The 19,254-nt window shown below is 35.2% G+C and overlaps 1 protein-coding gene across 3 annotated transcripts in view; it reads left to right on the forward strand.

The window, feature by feature from the left end:
• The window catches only part of LOC136036398 (transcription initiation factor TFIID subunit 1-like), a 129,984-nt gene that overhangs the window by 67,834 nt on the left and 42,896 nt on the right, over nt 1–19,254 (forward strand). For all 3 annotated transcript variants that reach the window (XM_065718593.1, XM_065718594.1, XM_065718595.1), the window contains exons 7-9: nt 3,491–3,669; nt 12,581–12,818; nt 17,612–18,611. In XM_065718593.1, coding sequence (XP_065574665.1) covers nt 3,491–3,669; nt 12,581–12,818; nt 17,612–18,611 — 1,417 coding nt within the window. The remainder of the gene's footprint in view (nt 1–3,490; nt 3,670–12,580; nt 12,819–17,611; nt 18,612–19,254) is intronic.

Genomic DNA, 19,254 nt, shown 5'->3' on the forward strand with positions numbered 1-19,254 from the left:
AATCTGTTTGTAGAAAAGATGAACAATTAAATTGAATAAATAATCATCTTAATACTGAAATATTAGTTGAAGATAATCTGATTAAGTTAGAGTGCAATGCATAGCGTCGAGATGATAAGTAACCATACAGATTTAATATTATTCCATATTTAAAAACAGGGTTAGAAAATGAAATGATAGAAAAGAATAAAACCATTTCAAATTTACGAAATCAATTTAACACTATGAAAAATAAAGATATTATCGAACTAAAATCGTTTTTAATCAAAACAGATTCCAACTACTGGAAATTATAACAGACTGAAAAATAAAGTGAAAGGTAATTTCGATAAACAAGTTGAGATTAATAAGAAAGTGAATGAGGATGCTGAACAACTCATTAGAGATTGAACCGGTAAAAACAGAGGTAAAAAGATAGGAATGTTGACATTTCGAATTTATTTATAAATAAGAAAAAAAAAATAATAAGAGAATTTCTAGATATCCCAGAGTATGTGTTTAAAGAAGAAGAACATGATAATAATCCAAGCATTCAATGGATCAAAGAAAGTCCCCTTACAGTTAATATTTCAATGAAATCAGATGGATGGTTTTGGACCCTTTTCTGACTCTGTTGTTAGAGATTTAATAAATAGAATGGATGAAATGCGTATAATTTTTTACACCCCCCCCCCCAAGTAGAAACCCCCCTGCCAGGGGAGAAAAATCCTGGATATGGTCTTGGTTGTACGGATTGATATAAATAGGTTGGGGGATCAGAACATTTTTTCTTGGTAGGGAGTCAAAATAAAATAAAAAATATCTATTATAAACTACTATGTTCCTGATGTTCCTTAATAGTAAAGGTTTATGTCCCTGATCTAGTTTCTGTATATTATTTTTCTGCTCTCTTACGGTTTTCATAAATCAATCAAAGGATTTTTTTTACTATTTTTCCGTCTCGTGAAAATATGATGTGTTAATTTTTTTACACCCCCCCCCCTAAACTAGATACCCCAAGAGATAAAATTCTGGGTACGGTCTTGGTTGTACGCATTGACATAAATAGATTTGGGGGACCAGACATTTTTTTCTTGGTAGGGAGTCGAAATCGAAAAATATATGTATTTGGACTACTATGTTCCCGATGTTCCCTAATAGCAAAGGTTTATGCCCCTGTTCTAGTTTCTGTATATTATTTTTCTGCTCTCCTACGGTTTTTGTGAATCAACTAAAGAATTTTTTTTTAGTATTTTTCTGACTCGTGAAAATGTAATGTGTTTATTTTTTTACACCCCCCCCCCTAAAGTAGATACCGCCCAGAGAAAAAAAATCCTGGATACGGTCTTCGTTGTACGCATTGATATAAATAGGTTTGGGGACCAGACAATTGTTTCTTGGTAGGGAGTCAAAATCGAAAAAATATCTATTTTTGGACTACTATGTTCCCGATGTTCCCTAATAGTAAAGGTTTATGTTCCGTGTACTAGTTTCGGTGTGTTATCTTTCTGCTCTCCTACAGTTTTAATAAATCAACGAAGAAGAAAATTTTGCTATTTTTCCATAGCTGAGATACAGTGCCATCCATCTAGCGAATTTTTTTTTTGAAATCCGGTACATAGAGTGTTTTAGATTAGAAATATGTTAAAAATTATTTGTAATACCTTGAAAAAAGGAATAGTTTTCCCATTTTTAAAGCAAGTTTAGAATCTTCTTTAAGGATAAAATCCAAATAATAAAATAATTCTGGATTGGTGAGTATCTTGTCACTTTAGTATAAGTTACGGCTTAAGACTCGTAACAGAGTTGCTTTTATGAAAGAGAACATGTACCTTAAAACTCTGAAACTAAGGAATGATGGAAATTGAAAATTTTGTGATCTTTGGCAATTTAAAAAGATTCTTATTGCACTTTTTTTGAAATGAACTGTGAAATTTTGAGGGAAATTGGGAAGGAAGAGCAGAGGTATAATTAAAAAAAGTATGTGAATCAAATAGGCAATACAACTAAGAATATAGAGAAAATATAAAATTTTGAAATTTCATGGGAATATGCTTGAAACCATCTATTTCATGTTTGTGTTCCTGAGTTTATAGATGAGGACTTTTGTTAAAATAAAGTTGGCTATATCATTTGAGTTACTGATCTAATGTTATGAGAATTGCATTGTTTTTTTTTTTTTTTCTAATCGTAGATTTTAGGGAGTGGGACGATTTTTGGAGTAGTATTTTTAGCTTTCCCATTTTTAATTCGGGTAATTTTTGATTTTATATTTTTGTTATTTGTGATGGCTCTTCACATTCTTTCGTTTCAAAGTTTTCTTTCCCTTTTGTTTCGTTCAGATTTTCATTCTGACAATGTGGATGTGTTTTTTTTCCTTCGCTGAAGAAGAGAGGCGGTTGTGACATTAATAATTAAGCACTGGTAATCATAACTTGAATAATTTCATCGATTGCACTGCCTTTTATATTCACAACTAAAATGAACTGGAAATATGTAATAACAGATAAAGCTCTTAATTATGACGGTAGTGTTATACCTTTTATTGAATATTTCCCGTAAACTCCTCCCCATACACGTTCACCTATTTGTTCAAAATCAAATAAAAAACTTATTCAACATACAAAAAATGATAGAGCAACATTTCGTCACTATAATATTCAGAGAAATTCAGCATTGGAGAAACAGTTCTAATTGGCTCCGAACAATGCGTTTTACTTCAGTGTCAAGTGGTGCTGCTTGGACTAATTTTTAGTACCAGTGGACTAAATTTACATAATATTTTCTTAGTTATATTTGGCTCTTTATGTTGGTATCTGTTCTTCATGATTACAAATATTTTTAGTAGTACTTGGCCCATAGCGTATTGGCCCATTTAGTAGTACTTCTACTACTACTATTGGTTGAATGGTTCGTGGGGAGTTAGTGCTAGATTTATGTGGGGAGCTAGTACTAGGGGGGATTTTAGTACTAGATTTATGTTTTTCTCAATTTGCATGCTTCTTCATCATTATTGGTTGAATGTCGAATTGTTCGTGGGGAGCTAGTACTAGATTTATGTGGGGAGCTAGCACTCGTGGGGTTTTAGTGCTAGATTTATGTTTTTTTTTCATTTTGCGTGCTTTTTCATCATTATTGGTTGAATGTCGAATGGTTTGTGGGGAGCTAGTACTAGATTTATGTGGGGAGCTAGTACTAGTGGGGTTTTAGAACTAGATTTATGTTGTTTTTTTTTTCATTTTGCGTGCTTCTTCATCTTTTTTGGTTGAATGTCGAATGGTTCGTGGGGAGCTTCCCATAGCATAGAAACAATACTTGTAGCTAGAAGGAGCCTGCATGGATTAGTATTTAGATTGTATTTATATTTATTTTTTAAATGTGATATCATTGTGAGAGAGCATGATGCCTCTTTTTCTCCTGATCGGTCTTTAAATTTTTAGATGTATGGACTATTTCTATAATTACTTGTATTATTGAAAATATTTAACATATCCATTTGTATTAATTTCAGGTCCTCACCCGCTTCAATAATAAATCGATTTTTACTGGCTGGATGTCGAATGGTCCAAGCAAATTTGTTCCAGCTACGATAACCGTTTCTAAGCCTATGAGTAGCTCTGTCATTGGTCCATTGTCAAAGCCTGATCCAGCTGTTGTTAAAACTTCCAATAGTAAAAAGGAGAAACATGCGTAAGTTTGTATTGACATAAACTGGCTCCAAGAAATTAAACCAATTTGCTGAGGTGATGACACGCAAGACTTTCAATCCTATGCCCTTCGAGAGGGGGGGGGGGTCCAAATCCTCGTCTTGCCAGTCCTTCAGCTCGGTTGTGAGGTCAGTGTTTTGACTACAAGCTCAGCCGCCGCGAGTCGGGGGATCTTAAGATTAAACACATTCCCACGAACTATTTGAACTTTGGTTGCCAGGTGAGGCGGTGAACGCTTAGTCCTACAGCAAGTTTAAGTATTATTTATTTAAGAATTAACGGCGCTTCTTGGCTACTAAGGTCCCTGCGTCGGCCCTGCAGTGCATTCCTTAAGCGTGATTCGATCTCTGGGTCCCGTATTACCAAGCTAAGGTCAAATCCACTGCGCCACCACAGGACCAAGTTTAAGTATAAAATTAAATTGTAATTTAATTTAAATTTGGGTATTAAAACGTTTATACTTAAGTCTGCATTTCTGAAATTTCTTTGTTAGTGATAATTAATCTGTTTTTTTTTTGTGTGTGTTAAAGAATTATTTTAAGTCGAAACCTTGTCTGCACAAAGTAGGCATATGTTAACTTGAGACAATCTTGGCGGGTTTGGCAGGTTAGTTGGTTTTAAGCTGGTGAGTGTCCTGGTGATCTAATTCCGCTGTCTTTCGTGTCTCCTGTATTTTAAAGTACCTGAAAAGATACGGATACCTCAGCATTGTTTGGAAAAGGGACAGATGGCCAAGTGATAAATGGCGCTGGTGATTTTTCTTTTTCGGGTCAGTGCCAGTTTCATCTCTTATAACATTCTCCGACTCTTGATCTGGCCGTAAGGATTCAAAATTGACTAAACCCCATTTTATTCCTACGTCCTACAACCTATTCTTTTATTTTAAAGATATAGTACTAAAGATTTCGGTTGACTTTAATCCTTAAGTATAAAGCTACTCCTTAAAAAAGATTACTACTGCTACTACTACTAACAGCTCACTACAGCAGCAAGTTTTTTCTTTAGTACAGGTTGAGGTACCTACCCACCCTATGTTAATAAGCCCTGATGATCTATTGAAGTGGAATTATCTCGTATGTACTACTGCTACTGACCACTAGGTAGCCCCAAACAAACAAAGGAAAATACAACTGTAAATGTTCACTCCCCAGCCCACTCTTTTAAAGCCGTCCTGGCTATTTGGTTTGTGCGCTGGGTTGGAATCCTTTATCCAAGGGGCACGGGTTCGATTCCTGGTGTGGCCATTTATTTGACTAGGGACAGGAGTCAGTTGCGTGACTCCTGTCTAAGGAGTCAGTAAGCTAAGCCAGAGTCGGCCCATCTCTGGGGAACGTAAACTGCAAGGGTGTGCAAAAGTGCAGGATGACTAACCCCCAACCGCCCATATCACTTCCTGGGTGAAGGGTTATGAAACAGAGATCAGCACTGCCGGTTTGGACCTTGAGGGTTTAGTGCCGTCATACTTTGTTTTTCACCCACTCTTTTAGATCCTTACTCTTTACTCCCTCCCATAGACTTCCTACTTATTTTAAATTTTTTTCTCATAACCCTGTCCCACTATCTTCAAGGACGCACTTAAACATCTAGTGTTCTAAATTTAATTCTAAGGAATAGTTTCCTATTCTTTTCTGTCCTGCTCTTTAGCCTGCCTTAGTCATACTTTTTCTATTTTTGATTTTTTCATCCATTTTTATTTATTTAAAATATAAATTTTGTGGGAGGTAAACTGTTAATATTTGACTTTCCCTCGAAGATTTACATTTTGTTAGCTGTTCTTCTGGTTTAGCATTATGACAACATCTTTCTTTGCGTTTTTAATTTGCAGCAAGGAAAGAAATGCGCTCCTGTCAATTCAGAGGAAAACTTCGTTTAATTAAACGCAAGAATAACGGAAATTTTTCTTGACCCGATTGTATAAATATACGTTTCGAAACTTGAGCCAGATATAAGCAGGTGGGGGAAGTGGTCCACGTGCCTCATTCGTGTAATACATATGTATCGCTTTTTTGTATCGTTGCGCATTCGCACTGTCAATGAGCATATTTATGCAGGGCTATATTAGAAACTGGACAAGAAAAATCCAAATTCGAACCGAAAGGATCTGGACATTTTAACATTTTGTAAATAAACTTAGTCTTTTTCACTTTTTTCTTCAAGCACTGAATATTTTCTAATGCTACACTGGTTTCAGATTGAGTGAGAGCGTGATTTTTCATCGATAAACTAACTTTAACTATAGGTTTATCTATTTGTTAATAGGCTCTGACTAAGTAAGTATATGCACATGTCAGATGGAATGTTTAGAAAGCATGACTGTGTTGAACAGCCTGAATCGCTCCATATGTCCTATTTATGTCTAATGAGGCAAGTTCATTCAAAATATCTACAGAGATTACATTGGGGCATATGGTAAGGTAGGCACTCTAATGAAATTTGTGAGGCTCTTCCAAATGTCATAATCACTACCAATGTAATTGAGCCTCAGCTTTTCCCCTTTAGAAAGGCCAGCTATAATCTTTGGCTATACACAAAAATTTGCTTATTTCGTTAGGTTTGTGCTTCTTTGTGTCTGTTTTTCTTTAGTGGTTGGTCTCAAATTCAAAACTTAATCGCTTCCAAAGCAAAATACTACAAATGAGCAATCAATGGTATATCGCCTAAGGCTATATCTGGCCATGCTAGGATGTGGGGCTGAGGTATAGTTGAAATGCTAGTGGTTACAATGTTTTTTTTGTTTTTTTTTGGTCTGATTTGTAATCTGTACCACACACTAACCGCGTTGAGCTTGTCCCTTCTTTTGAACTAAGCGGCATCTGTAGCTGCGAACTTCTTGCTTCAATACATGCTGAGAATTTCTTTTTGATGATTTTTGTAGTTGCTTCTAGTTTAGTTGCATCCCACCTCTCTCTTTCATGTACAAGAGTTTTCTAATTTTTGAGATTTCATAATAACAAATTTATTTTTCGTCAAAAGTTGGCTCAAAGTTTTAGCTTAAACAATCAAAGTCATTTCTTTTACTATTGGTAACCAATTTATAAAGTCTGTTTTAAAAAGGTATTAGATAGGTAGTAGAAATTTCTGAATTAAGGGTATGATATGCTGAATTCATTGGCGTACAAAGGTGAATTTAGTGATTTCACTATGGTCATTACTAATTTCGGGGATCTTTTCCGGTGTTTCCTAAAACAAATTGGACTTTAATAAGCCCTTGCTGTGTCATTTTTTGTTCCTCTATTTCTGTTGGGTTCATAATGATGTTTGTTCCGGTGTTCATTCTTCTGTTAATTCTATTGTCGTTGCTGTGCTGCTGTTCTTTTGTATTTTTGCTTGCTGTTTGTGTTTGTCTTTGTTGTTGCATTCCTGTGCACCTTAGTTCCTACATCTTTTCTTGTTTTTGATTCCCGTGTTTCTCCCTTTCCTATTTCCTTCATGAATTGCTTCGCTCTCATAGTCCTATATTTTCTCCTTTTTTGTTCCTATGTCTAATCACGTGTATGATTTCATTTTTGTTCCTTTTTTCTTCCTTTCAATATATTCTGACAGTCGTTCCATGTCGTGTCAAATGTTAGTTGTATTGTCATAAATACAAGTGGTAGTTTAGTTACTTTGTTTATTGCTGATACGACTCTTAATCTAGTAAAGAATGAACCATTGTTTTTAATAAGAATTATTATTTTGTCATAATGCCAATCTGACAATGATGCATAAAAGATACCAACAAATGGAGGTTGACTGTTAAAAATACTAAAAGGAAGTCCAATTTCCAATCTGCTTCGACAATCCCCCTTCTAAACGACGCAGCAAGGAACAAAAAATAGATGGAAATAAGTAATAATAGTTATCATTCCTGAACCAGCTTTAAATGGCAAAATTCTCTCACTATACAGAGTTTTTCGAAGCGTGTTTTTAAATTTGTAGGTACTGTATACTGTGGTTTACTCTTTGCTATATTCAGCTATCTCTTCAACTATGATTATGAAAACCGACACAAAATTAAGCTGAAACAGGAAATCAAACTGGAATATCTTTGATAGACTAAACAAATATTTTGAGCCTATCAGTAAAAAACCTATCATTATATAAACACTTTGAAGCTATAAAAGAGTGCAATAATAACCACAAAAAAAATGTAGGAATGAACCAGAACAAAATATAATAGTTGTTCTTGTATTTTGGATAACTAGTGGAAAAGTAACCATTGCATGTTCAAAAATTAAATATTATCACAGTATTAATAAACAACGTGATTGAACTATCAACTGAACTTTCCATGACAAAACTGCTAACAGTTGATTCATACCTTTGTTTTACCAATGCAAGTATTAGCTGAACTTTTGTCTACTGAAAACACACAACCGACGCTGCAAAAAGGATTAAGAGCAGAAAAGCACCATTAAAATCAACGGAAATTTAAGCTACTCTTTCTGAATGAGCTTCAAATAGCGATATTTCCCCACTTGGCGTTTTTTTTCTTACGAATGTGCTGTGAAATTTTTGGTTACTATGAGCTAGAGTTTGTTCTCTACTAGGACCTATAATGATAATAATATATCTTAGTTTATGATTAGGATGAAATAAGTGCGAAATTGGCTAATCCCCCCCCCCCAAAAAAATGAATTCTTTAAAATAGAGTGGGAGTTCAGGCTTCTTATTTGCAAGTATATTAATTAAGTAAAACCCACCTCATAAGAATAAAAAGAAAACAGGAATTGTACATTACATGAAAAAATGGGGCGAGGATTTTTTTAGGGAGGGAATGTAGCATAAAAATTGCCCTTGAAATTTAAAATGACATTAGCAAATAAGTATTTTTGTCTCAAAATACTTTTTTCTCTGTTTTACGGCAAAGAACGAACCCCTGGGGATATGGCAGCGGAGTCGTTCAAATATGACATCATATCCAATATAGCATTATCTCTACACGAAAATGCAGTTATTATAAAAGTTTCATAATGTCTTTGCTTGGTGCGTCTATGGAGTTATTCCGACTTAATAGTCTAACATTGATAGTCTTAATTCTATCTGTATTAGTTGTTTCTGTGGAGTAGTTATCGATATGATCAAACTTAATATATCCTGTTTATTTGGAATCAGCATAAAGACCTATCCTTTTCATGTATATATAAGCATACGTCATATATCACAAACAGGAAAAAATCATCGGCTTTTTCTTTGCTGGATGTAGTAAAAACGAGCTACAGGGAGCAGTCATTGAAATATGACACCTAACCGATATAACATTATCCTGTATGCAAAAATGTCGTTTTTGAAAAAAGTTGTATTTGATCATTCAAACGAGCCCTTGAACAGCTATCCCTTATGTTCCATACCCTGCTAGCAGTGAAGAAAAACATGCCAGTGTCACCAACGCAAAAAAGTGACTTTACTTGTTATTCAGAAGGTAACCCTTTCATCGTTTCTTGTAAAGGGTATTCCTATTTTAGTTTCAGTATTTGTTTTGAATTTTGGTTTTTATATTGTTCTCTAGACTTTTCTCTGTATTCTTTTTATTATTCTGCACTAAGGACGGTCGAGTGGAGGTCTCTACCGAAATATTTTCATAGTTCTTTTCGACTTTTCACTAGACAAGACAAGATCTTTTATTGACAAATTACATGGTAAATAATTTTCTAAATCGGTCGAAGGGGAGCAGGACTAGGATGTGTCGGCAATAAACAGAGGTAAAACAATACCGAAATAAAAAAAAAATAAAAACTAACATAAGGTGGGAGATAACAGAGGAGGACACCCCAGCGCGAAAACACCACGACAAAATTCCTACTTATATCTATTATTCATCAATCTAGACAAAGAACTATTTTTGAAATATATTTTTTCAAAGAAAATCGGCTCTTGACATTTCTACTAAATTAAGTTTATTTATAATATGAGGAATTTGGTATCGTATTGAGAATCTAGCTCTTTCTGATTTGATTGGGGGAATACGATACTTCTTGGAGCGGACGTGGTGGGCAGGAGAAATGGGAATCTCAATTATACGCAAATCATGAAAACAATTTGTGGACGATTGGATATCATAATACCACATTGCTGTATGCAAGTCTTTCAGTTGTTTGAGACTATGTATATTGAGAAAATGCATAAATTTTAGGTTTCCGAGAGATTTTTAAGCCTCATTGGGCGATGAGCAAAAATACCCAGAATTCTAATTGCCTTATTTTGAATTATCTGAAGAAGTTGAAGATGGACCATAAATGTGTTGAGATAAATTACAAGGCAATAATTAAGATATGATTCAATTAGAGAATCGTATAAAATATTAAGGATGGAAAAAGGAAACCCATATTTCACTCTATGAAGACAACCTAAGTTAGGGGCGAGTTTCAATCTCAAATAATCAGAACGATTACGGAAAGATAAAAGCTCATCGAAATGATCCCGAGGTAACGAAATGAGTTTACTCTTTTTATCCTATTTTGGTTTACAATTGACTCTTTTATGGTAATTTTATTTACTGCCCGCTGTGACCGCCCAAAAATCATGAATTCGGTTTCAGAAAAGTTCGGAGCTAGGTAGTTATATGCAAACCATTTATTCGAAGATTTCATTGCTGTCACCATTTTCTCAACCAACAAACATGGGATTTTAGCTTTTACTGTCACCGCCTTATCATCTGCAAAAATTACTGCTAAGCTATTATCTTGGGATAAACACCATGGAAGGTCATTTATACAAAAATAAAAATAGTAATGGCCCCAATACTGATCCCTGGGGGACTCCATTATCATCAATAACAATATGGCTTAACAAGTGTCCTTTTATTTCTGCCTGAATTTTTTGACCATACAGGTAAGATTTTACTAGATCTAGGCCATTGCCTATAATACCTGTGTCATTAATTTTCATCCGTGCTATTTCATTGGGGTTATTCTTCTTTCACCCGTGCCGGGATATAATTTTTAACTAGTATTGCTAAACCACCTTGCTTTTTCCCAGTTCAGCTTACATGGAAAAAATCGGAAATCGCAAATATTAATTTTATTTGCCAAATTTTTATCTAAAAATGTTTCACAAACTCCAAAAATATCCGTACCCAATTCAAATAAAAAAATTTACCGCTCCTCCATCCTCGACAATCAAAAAGATTTTCTCCTCATTATATTTGGTATGAACTATTTAAGGAAACAAATATTTATTTGGGGGGAACTAAAAAAGAGTTTAAAATTTCATTATTACTATGGGATAGGGGCATTTGGAATACATTACTAAAAAGGAGGAATTTCTTTCAAATTCTTCTAGCCTAGATGCAGGGATCACGTGAACCTGACTAACCATTATTGTGTTTTGACCTCAAACCAAGGAGTACCCCAATGCCTCTCTCTCAGATAACTAAAAGCACTAAAACTCAAACTAAATGGGTTTATTCTCGCAGAAGATATCTTGTCATTCAGCTACGAGCCCATGTAATGTTAAATCACACCATATCGGGGGAAAAAAATATATCAATATATCACAAAGAAAATATTTGCTTCTCAGCTAAGTGATATTAGTTGACAACACAAAGAAAAAAGTCAATTTGGATTGACCCGGATCCAATCCATGTTTTTCTTCTCTCCACTTCGTCGATATAGCATATGATTGGTGGGACTACTGGAGGAATCCAAGCCTGAAATCAATTCTGTTTTGGTTCATTTTTCTTTTTCAGGTGGGATGAGCGATATCTCGGACAGACTTACTCACATCATCGGATACACTTTTGAGAATATCGGATAATTATCCGTGCAGGCTTTTTCCCTAAAAGCTCGATCCCGAAGTTGCTTGTCTGCTTGCGGAATCGCAAACTTATCCTTAGAGTTCTTGAGTCGGATTACAGTGAATTTTTCATTTAGTTTAATGACCAAGAATTCACATTGAATATGGAATTTTCGCAATAGTTCACCAATTTTTCCACACCCTCGTCTTTCAACGAATACTTTAGTTTCCAGGCTATGATGTTACTTCGTCGGTCAGCATTTTCTAAGCTCAATAATTTATTTTAAGGGTCCAATGCTGGGGTTATCATGAGACTGTTTTGCTGATAGCTAGATGTCCTTAGTTTCATTCTGTAGCTTAATGATTGCGTCATCGTGAACTTTGGAAGTTTCCAAACTTTTTGTCCTGATGATAGATTACTTATCTCACCTATGATTTCTGACATATCACTTCTCAGTCGTTGTATTTCTGCTTGAATGCTTGTCAGGGTTTATAATATTTGTTGAATATTCGTTGCCAGGCCTTGGATTGATTCATGTATCGTCGCACTATCACTGTATTCGCCAGTGGATTACAATTCCAATGTCTTTTCTTAGTTTTTCCCATTTAAGTTGCTAGAACAAATTAGGAAACACTGGCCGAGGAGACAACCACATTAATAGCAATTCGTTTATTACATCACAACAGATGTATAATTCACTTATATTTCAACGGGCTCGCACGAAAACGACCCTATTCGGCTGAAATCATGGAATGAACTGAGAGGATCTTAATCCTTTTTTAATCCTTAATAAATTATAATATACTTTATAATAATAATATCCTTATAAATCCCATTTTATTCTTGATCCTTTATAATAGCCATTAGTTTATTACGTCACAACAGGTGTATAATTCACTTATGTTTCAACGGGCTCGCACGAAAACGATGCTATTCGGCTGAGAGCATTGAATGAGCTATCTGTGATTATATTCGTTTCTCTCTTCTTGTCGATTTTTTTTTATTTTCTCATGATTAGTCAGTGTGGTCTCATAAATTATTTGGTTACTAATTGAGTAGCTTCACGTAATAGATTTCAGATTAGCGATTGACTGGGTGTAGACAATAAACAATTGTGTAAAGTGAGTTCATAATTGAGTTCTGGACACATTTCATGTAGATTATTTCCTATTTTGTTTAGATCCTATGCACCTGAATACGCTCAAGAAGATATATGGTGGTCGGTGTTCCCCGCTGAAAATGACGAGTTGACGAAAGGTTTATGGGAAGAGGATATCATCTGGGACCCAGAGTGTATGGACAAAATCCCCAAGCCAAAGGTAGTTACTTTGGACATGAATGATGATAATATTATCCTTGGAATACCTGACGATATTGATCCTAGGACACTTGAAAAAAGCGATCAGCCACCAGTTAAGGTATTTATTTCCCATTTCTATGATATAAAAGACGTAGAGGGGGCACAATTATGCTTGGTTTTAGTACATTAATTTTGGTTTAGTAAATTAAATGTTTGCCTAGTATAATATTGACTAATAAATATAGACCAAACTCAGGCCCAGAAATCGCAGTTCCAAAACTTCGAAAGAAAAAAGGAAGTGGAACGTGGCTCATGGTTAAAAATAAGAGAGTAGAAGGTGACTCATAGCTATGGAAAGGCAGTAGAAGGTGACTCGTGGTTTAAAAAAAGGAAATAGAAGGTGACTCATGGTTTAAAAAAAAGAGGTAGAAGGTGACTCATGGTTTAAAAAAGGAAATAGAAGGTGACCCATGGTTGAAAAAAAGGAAGAAGAAGTTGACTCATGGTTTAAGAAAAGGAATTAGAGGGTAAATCATGGTTTAAAAAAGGCAGTGGAAGGTGACTCTTGGTATAAAAAAAAGGATATAGAAAGTGACTCATAGTTTAAAAAAGGAAGTAGAAGGTGACTCATGTTAAAAAAAGGAAATAGAAGGTGGCTCAGGGGTTAAAACAAGGAAGAAGGTGACTCATTGTTTAAAAAAAAGAAAGTAGAAAATGGCTCGAGGTTCTGTTTTGAGTAGTCGACAAGTCTGTTTTCTTTATCGCATTAGACTACACCTATTTAAAGGCTGTTGTCTTTGCTTTTGTTAATGTGAATGTTGGCTTTTTGTTTCTGTTTTTCATTTATCCTCGGGCCTTCGTATGTTTTTGGAGATGAACCATATAAGAGAGATCATTCTTTCTATCATTTCAGGGAGCCATTAGAGATTCGTAGTGATATTCATTATAAAAAAAAAATACTGCAGAAGCTTTAAATAAGTTTCTTTTCCAGGTGGACTTTCCCCATCGTAAATTGAGTAAATTAAGGATAAACCTTTCCCAGTTTAACCATGTTAAAACATTCTGAATTAAAAATTCAGATTATGAAAGAACCAGTCAAAAAGAGACGTGATCAAACAGTTCTTGGTAACAACCTGTAAGTAAGAAGTGACGCGGCTCTATAGTAACCAAAACTCCGAAAAACGAATGCCAATTAAATGCCAATGCATATCAGAAGAATTTGCTAATTATGCTGATTCCAAATATAGAAGTTTCATTAACTTTAGTATTAATCATCAAAGGTTACGAGCCTGAGAAAATTTGTCTGATTTTCAGAAAAAAGGGGAAACACCCCCTAAAGTAAAAAAAAAAATCTTAATAAAAATCACACCATCAGATTCAGCATATCAGAGACTCCATACTGTAGACGTTTCAACCTCCTATATTCAAGAATGTGAATTTTTTTTTGCCCGAAGAAAGATTACGAAAACGTGTTTATTTTTTGGTTTGTTTTTTCCAGGGGTGATTGTTTTGACCCAGTGGTCCTAGAATATCAGGAGAGGACTGGTTCAAATCGAAAATTAAACGTTCTAGTATCCTTTTTAAGAGGCCAAAAAATTGGAGGGTAACTAGGCCCCCTCTCACGCCACTTTAAAGGGGTTGCCCCCTCCTCAACACCTCACTCTTTGTGCTTAGGTTTGAATTTTATCCCAATTCTTGAAGAATGACTCCTGAAACACAAGGGTTGTTAAACTAGAGCAATAAAAAGTTTTTTTTTAAAAGTACTAAAACAACTTAAGCTTTAAGAGCTAGGTGATGAGGAAGGGGCAACCCCCCTCATATACGTAGTAATTTCTATTCGTTTTAAGCCTTAATGTTGCTCTTTACTTTCAGTTGAAAGACTTTGTTTTTACTTAATCATATATAGGAGCGGGGCTAGCATTCTTAATCAGTTGTGTAAAACAGAAGACGTAGGGTCAATAACCGAAAATTGATTTGTTATCGTTTTCAACTTGGGTTAATTGCTTGATCTAAGGACTTTAGAAAGCAGAAGGTTGAGTAGGGTTGATAAAGGAAAGCGATGAGTGGTACTAGGGTTCAAAAGAGGATAAGAGATACGAAGAAAATCAAAACTCAAGGAAGTGGCATTATTTCAGGAATAAGACAGCCACTGTGTTCTTCAAATTGACTACCTTATATTAATCAATTAAACTAATTCTCTTTCAACTTGGGTGATTTACCATGATAGAGCGTAAGAGGCTGCAGCTTTATTTTCAACCACCCTGTAAGTTCTATAATTCAAGCCATTTTAAAAAGTCACCCACTCCAATAGCTTCGATGATGATTGCTATGAATATACGATCAGAGCCACATATTTCAGAGCAGTGACCATAAAACACTCTAAAAATAGCGACGAAGACCACACTGCCTTTCCATAACAAACAAATACAAAGTTGAAACAATAGGGAAAATCTTTTCAAGACAGTGGAAATCAATTCTGTGAATATTTCGGCCCTATGTCCAAGTGCCGTCTTCAACACAATACGAGAAAGAGAGAGAGAAAAAAAAAATATATATATAAATAAACTTACATTAAAATGCGAGAATTAAAACTAATAATTTTTTTTTATTTTTTTTAAACTTTTTTAAAAACAACCCTAGCATCCTTACTTCAACGAGGTTTAACCAGGACTTTCAAACCAAAAACCAAAAGTTAAAAAAAATATTATTAGTTTTAATTCTCGCATTTTAATGTAAGTTTATTTATATATACATTTTTTTTTCTCTCTCTCTTTCTCGTATTGTGCTGAAGACGGCCCTTGGACACAGGGCCGAAATGTTCACAGAATTGATTTCCACTGTCTTGAAAAGATTTTCCCTATTGTTTCAACTTTGTATTTGTTTGATAAAACACTCTAGGTATATTTACCAGGAGTCTGGATTGGTTAAGATGTTTTGCGACATGATCCATCCTAATAGCTAAGAGATGGATAGCTCATGAGTGCACAACATCATCTGAGGTTATCGTCAGGTGGATTGCTTATGGAACAGGTATGCGGTCATCTCAATCAAGAAGACGGTATATACTGATAGAAAACTCATTTGAATGATTCAGATTATAATCAAATTGAATATCATAAAAGTTAGAGTGCTGCAAGGACCATTACCATTGATACCCTGGAACCTTAATTGTGAGAGAAGGATGTTCTAGAAGGAATCTGATGTTAATTTTGATACACAAAAGTCTGCACTCTTAGCACATTGAATGGATATTTCGCAAGCAGGACGCGATAAACACTAAAGCATGTATGTTTGGGGTTATTTAGGATACATATTTGGACAATTTAGCTATATGGGAGTCAAACAGAAATAAAAAATCAATTTTACGATGCGCGTGTAGTTCAACCCTTGCACTCTCAACCCGTTTAAATTAACCCGTTCTACTCAACCCATTTATATCAACCCTCGTTCAACTCAAATCTTGTTCAATCCCCATTCAATTCAATCTCCATGCAACTCATCCCTCACAAAAAATAAAGGTTCATGAAAAAAAAAAGATAAGAAATAAGCTAAAAACAGATGGCACCAATCAGCTTAAGAGTTTGTAGTTTTCATTTGATGTCGATCATTTTGATGGACTTCGTCTTAAGGAGCACAGGAAAGGCAATTGGAGACCACGGAATCAAATGGGGAGGAAAAACGCTCCTGAACTTTGATTATGCTGATGATTTAAGCATATTAGATGAAAGTGTGAGCAAAATGAATGAATTTTTAGAGGTTTTGCGAGTTCAGGGTGCTAAAATAGGCGTGAAAATTAGTGTTAAGAAGACTAAGTCACTAAGGCTAGGAATAAGTGAAGATGAACAGCTGACATTAGGTAACGAAAAGATTGATCAGGTCGGGAGCTTCAGTTACCTTGGTAGTATTATTAGTAAAGATGGCGGGAGCAGTGAAGATGTTAAAAGTAAAATAGCTAAGGCTCAGTTTTTTTTCACAGTTAAATAAAGTTTGGAAGAATAGAAAGATGAGTCTGCAAACCAAGATTAGAATATTGGAAGCTACAATGATGACAGTGGTCAAATATGGCTCTGAAGCATGGGCGCTCCGAAAAGCAGATGAAAATTTACTAGATGTTTTCCAGAGAAATTGCCTACGGATTGTTCTGGTTATCCGGCTGACTGACCGTATTTCAAACAGTAGGCTGTACGAAAAATGTGGTTCTATCCCGCTTTCTATGGCTATAATGAAAGAAAGGTTGAGATGGCTAGGCCACGTTCTACGGATGAAGGATGACAGATTACCGAAGATTGTCCTTTTTGGCCAACCGTCTGGGGCTACACGGAAAGCAGTTCATCCTTGTCTGGGTTGGGAGGATGTCATAAATAAAGATTTAAAGGAAATGGGAACTTCCTGGGAGGGTGTAAAGAGGGAGGTTTCAAATAGATTAGGTTGGAGGAGGAGCGTGCGTAGCTGTGTTGGCCTCAGGCGGCTTGGTGCTGCAGTGAGTTATTAGTAGTAGTAGTAGTAGTAGTATTTCCAAGATCAGCCTTCATAATTTACTTTATCGAAAGAAAAATATTAAATAATTTTTGGCTTTTAGAAATGAATAGACATTAGGCTAAAATAGATGGGAAAGTAAATCAAGCATAAAGTCAAACAAATGAAATGAAGATAAGGGAAAAGGAATATGCAAAGCATTAGAAGCATTAAAATTCTACCATAACATAGTAACTATAAATCAACAGGTCAGGTCGAATAGTATCAACATCACTTGGAATAATATTCAGATTTGCAATGTAAAAAAGGATATGAAACAAAAAGCCCGTTTTGATTGTTAACTAAAATACTAAACAGAGGTGTATGTCAAAAGCTGCCCTCTCCCCTTTTTCCCTCAACTATCGCTTCTGATTTCACTTCAGTTTTTCTTTCTAGATCAAAATCCCACATCCTCATGTTAAGAAATCTAAAATGCTCCTGGGTCGTTCTGGTATCATTAATGTCATTGAAGAAGATACACCTCTTCCGCCATCTGAGGATGATGATAAAGACCCATTCAATATTTCAAATGATGAATATTACCAGCCAAAAGTTCCTGATACTGCCATAAAAAGTAGTGCTGCTGGTCAGCTTATACAACACTCAACTCCAGTGGTTGAACTTAGACCTCCACTTATACCAACTTACATGGGACCAACAAAACTGAGACAGTTTCATCGACCGCCATTGAAACGAATTACGACAGGTCCTTTATCAACAATAGGTCATCATCAAGTGCAACCTCTAACCAAACATATAAAGAAGATGGCACAACAAAGAGAACAAGATAGGATTGCTGCAGGTGGTGGGGATATTTTCTATATGAGGACGCTGGAAGACTTGTCTGGGAAGGATGGTGAGCTTATTCTAACTGAATACTGTGAAGAACATCCACCGCTACTAAGTCAAGTTGGAATGTGCACTCGGGCTAAGAACTATTATAAACGTAAAGTGGGTGTAGATACAGGACCGCCAGAATTACCATACGGGGAATTAGCGCTTGCACACACCTCTCCGTTCCTTGGAACTCTCCATCCTGGTCAATGTATATCTGCTATCGAGAATAATATGTATAGAGCCCCTATGTATCATCACGAGAACATTCCTACTGATTTCCTCATCATTCGTACGAGAAATGGTTACTACATACGTGAATATGATGCTCTATTTACAATTGGACAGGAGTGTCCTCTATATGAGGTCTTTGGGCCAAATTCAAAACGTGCAAACAATTTTATCCGTGATTTCTTACAAGTTTTTATCTTCCGCCTGTTTTGGAGAAGTCGTGATAATCCTAGAAGAATTCGAATGGATGATATTAAGAAAGCATTTCCATCTCATTCTGAAAGCAGTATTAGGAAGCGGCTGAAACTTTGTGCGGAATTCAGGAGAACTGGTAAGTTTTTTCCTTCTTCGAATTCCTCTTCTACTTCTGTAGTTTTTTGTTCTTTTTGAAACTTTATGCAGAATTCAAGAGAACTGGTAAGTTTCTTTTCTTCTTCGAATTCCTCTTCTACTTCTATAGTTTTTTGTTCTTTTTTAAACTTTGTACTGAATTCAGGAAAACTGGTAAGTTTTTTTCCTTCTTCAAATTCCTCTTCTACTTCTATAGTTTTTTGTTCTTTTTAAAATAGTTACTATCTGTGATGTGTCGTGAGTAATATCTAGGATAAGCAGAATATAGTGGACGATATATTTAAAACTCTTGACGGTATGTTTTTAACTAACAGGAACTTTGTTTCGTTTGATAAAGTATAAATGAATAATGTGAAGTAAAATATATTTAATTAGTTTTGATCCAATATCTTGTCATGTCTTAAATAGTTTCTATCTTTGATGTGTCGTGAGTAATATCTAGGATAAGCAGAATATAGAGGACGATATATTTAAAACTCTTGACGGTATGTTTTTAGGAATTTTGTTTCGTTTGATAAAGTATAAATAAATTATGTGAGGTAAAATATATTTAACTAGCTGTTGGGGTGGCGCTTCGCGTCACCCCAACACCTAGTTGGTGGGGCGCTTCGCGCCCCCCCAAG

This window comes from Artemia franciscana, chromosome 15, assembly GCF_032884065.1.
Source record: "Artemia franciscana chromosome 15, ASM3288406v1, whole genome shotgun sequence".
In the NCBI taxonomy this organism is placed as follows: Eukaryota; Metazoa; Arthropoda; class Branchiopoda; order Anostraca; family Artemiidae; genus Artemia; species Artemia franciscana.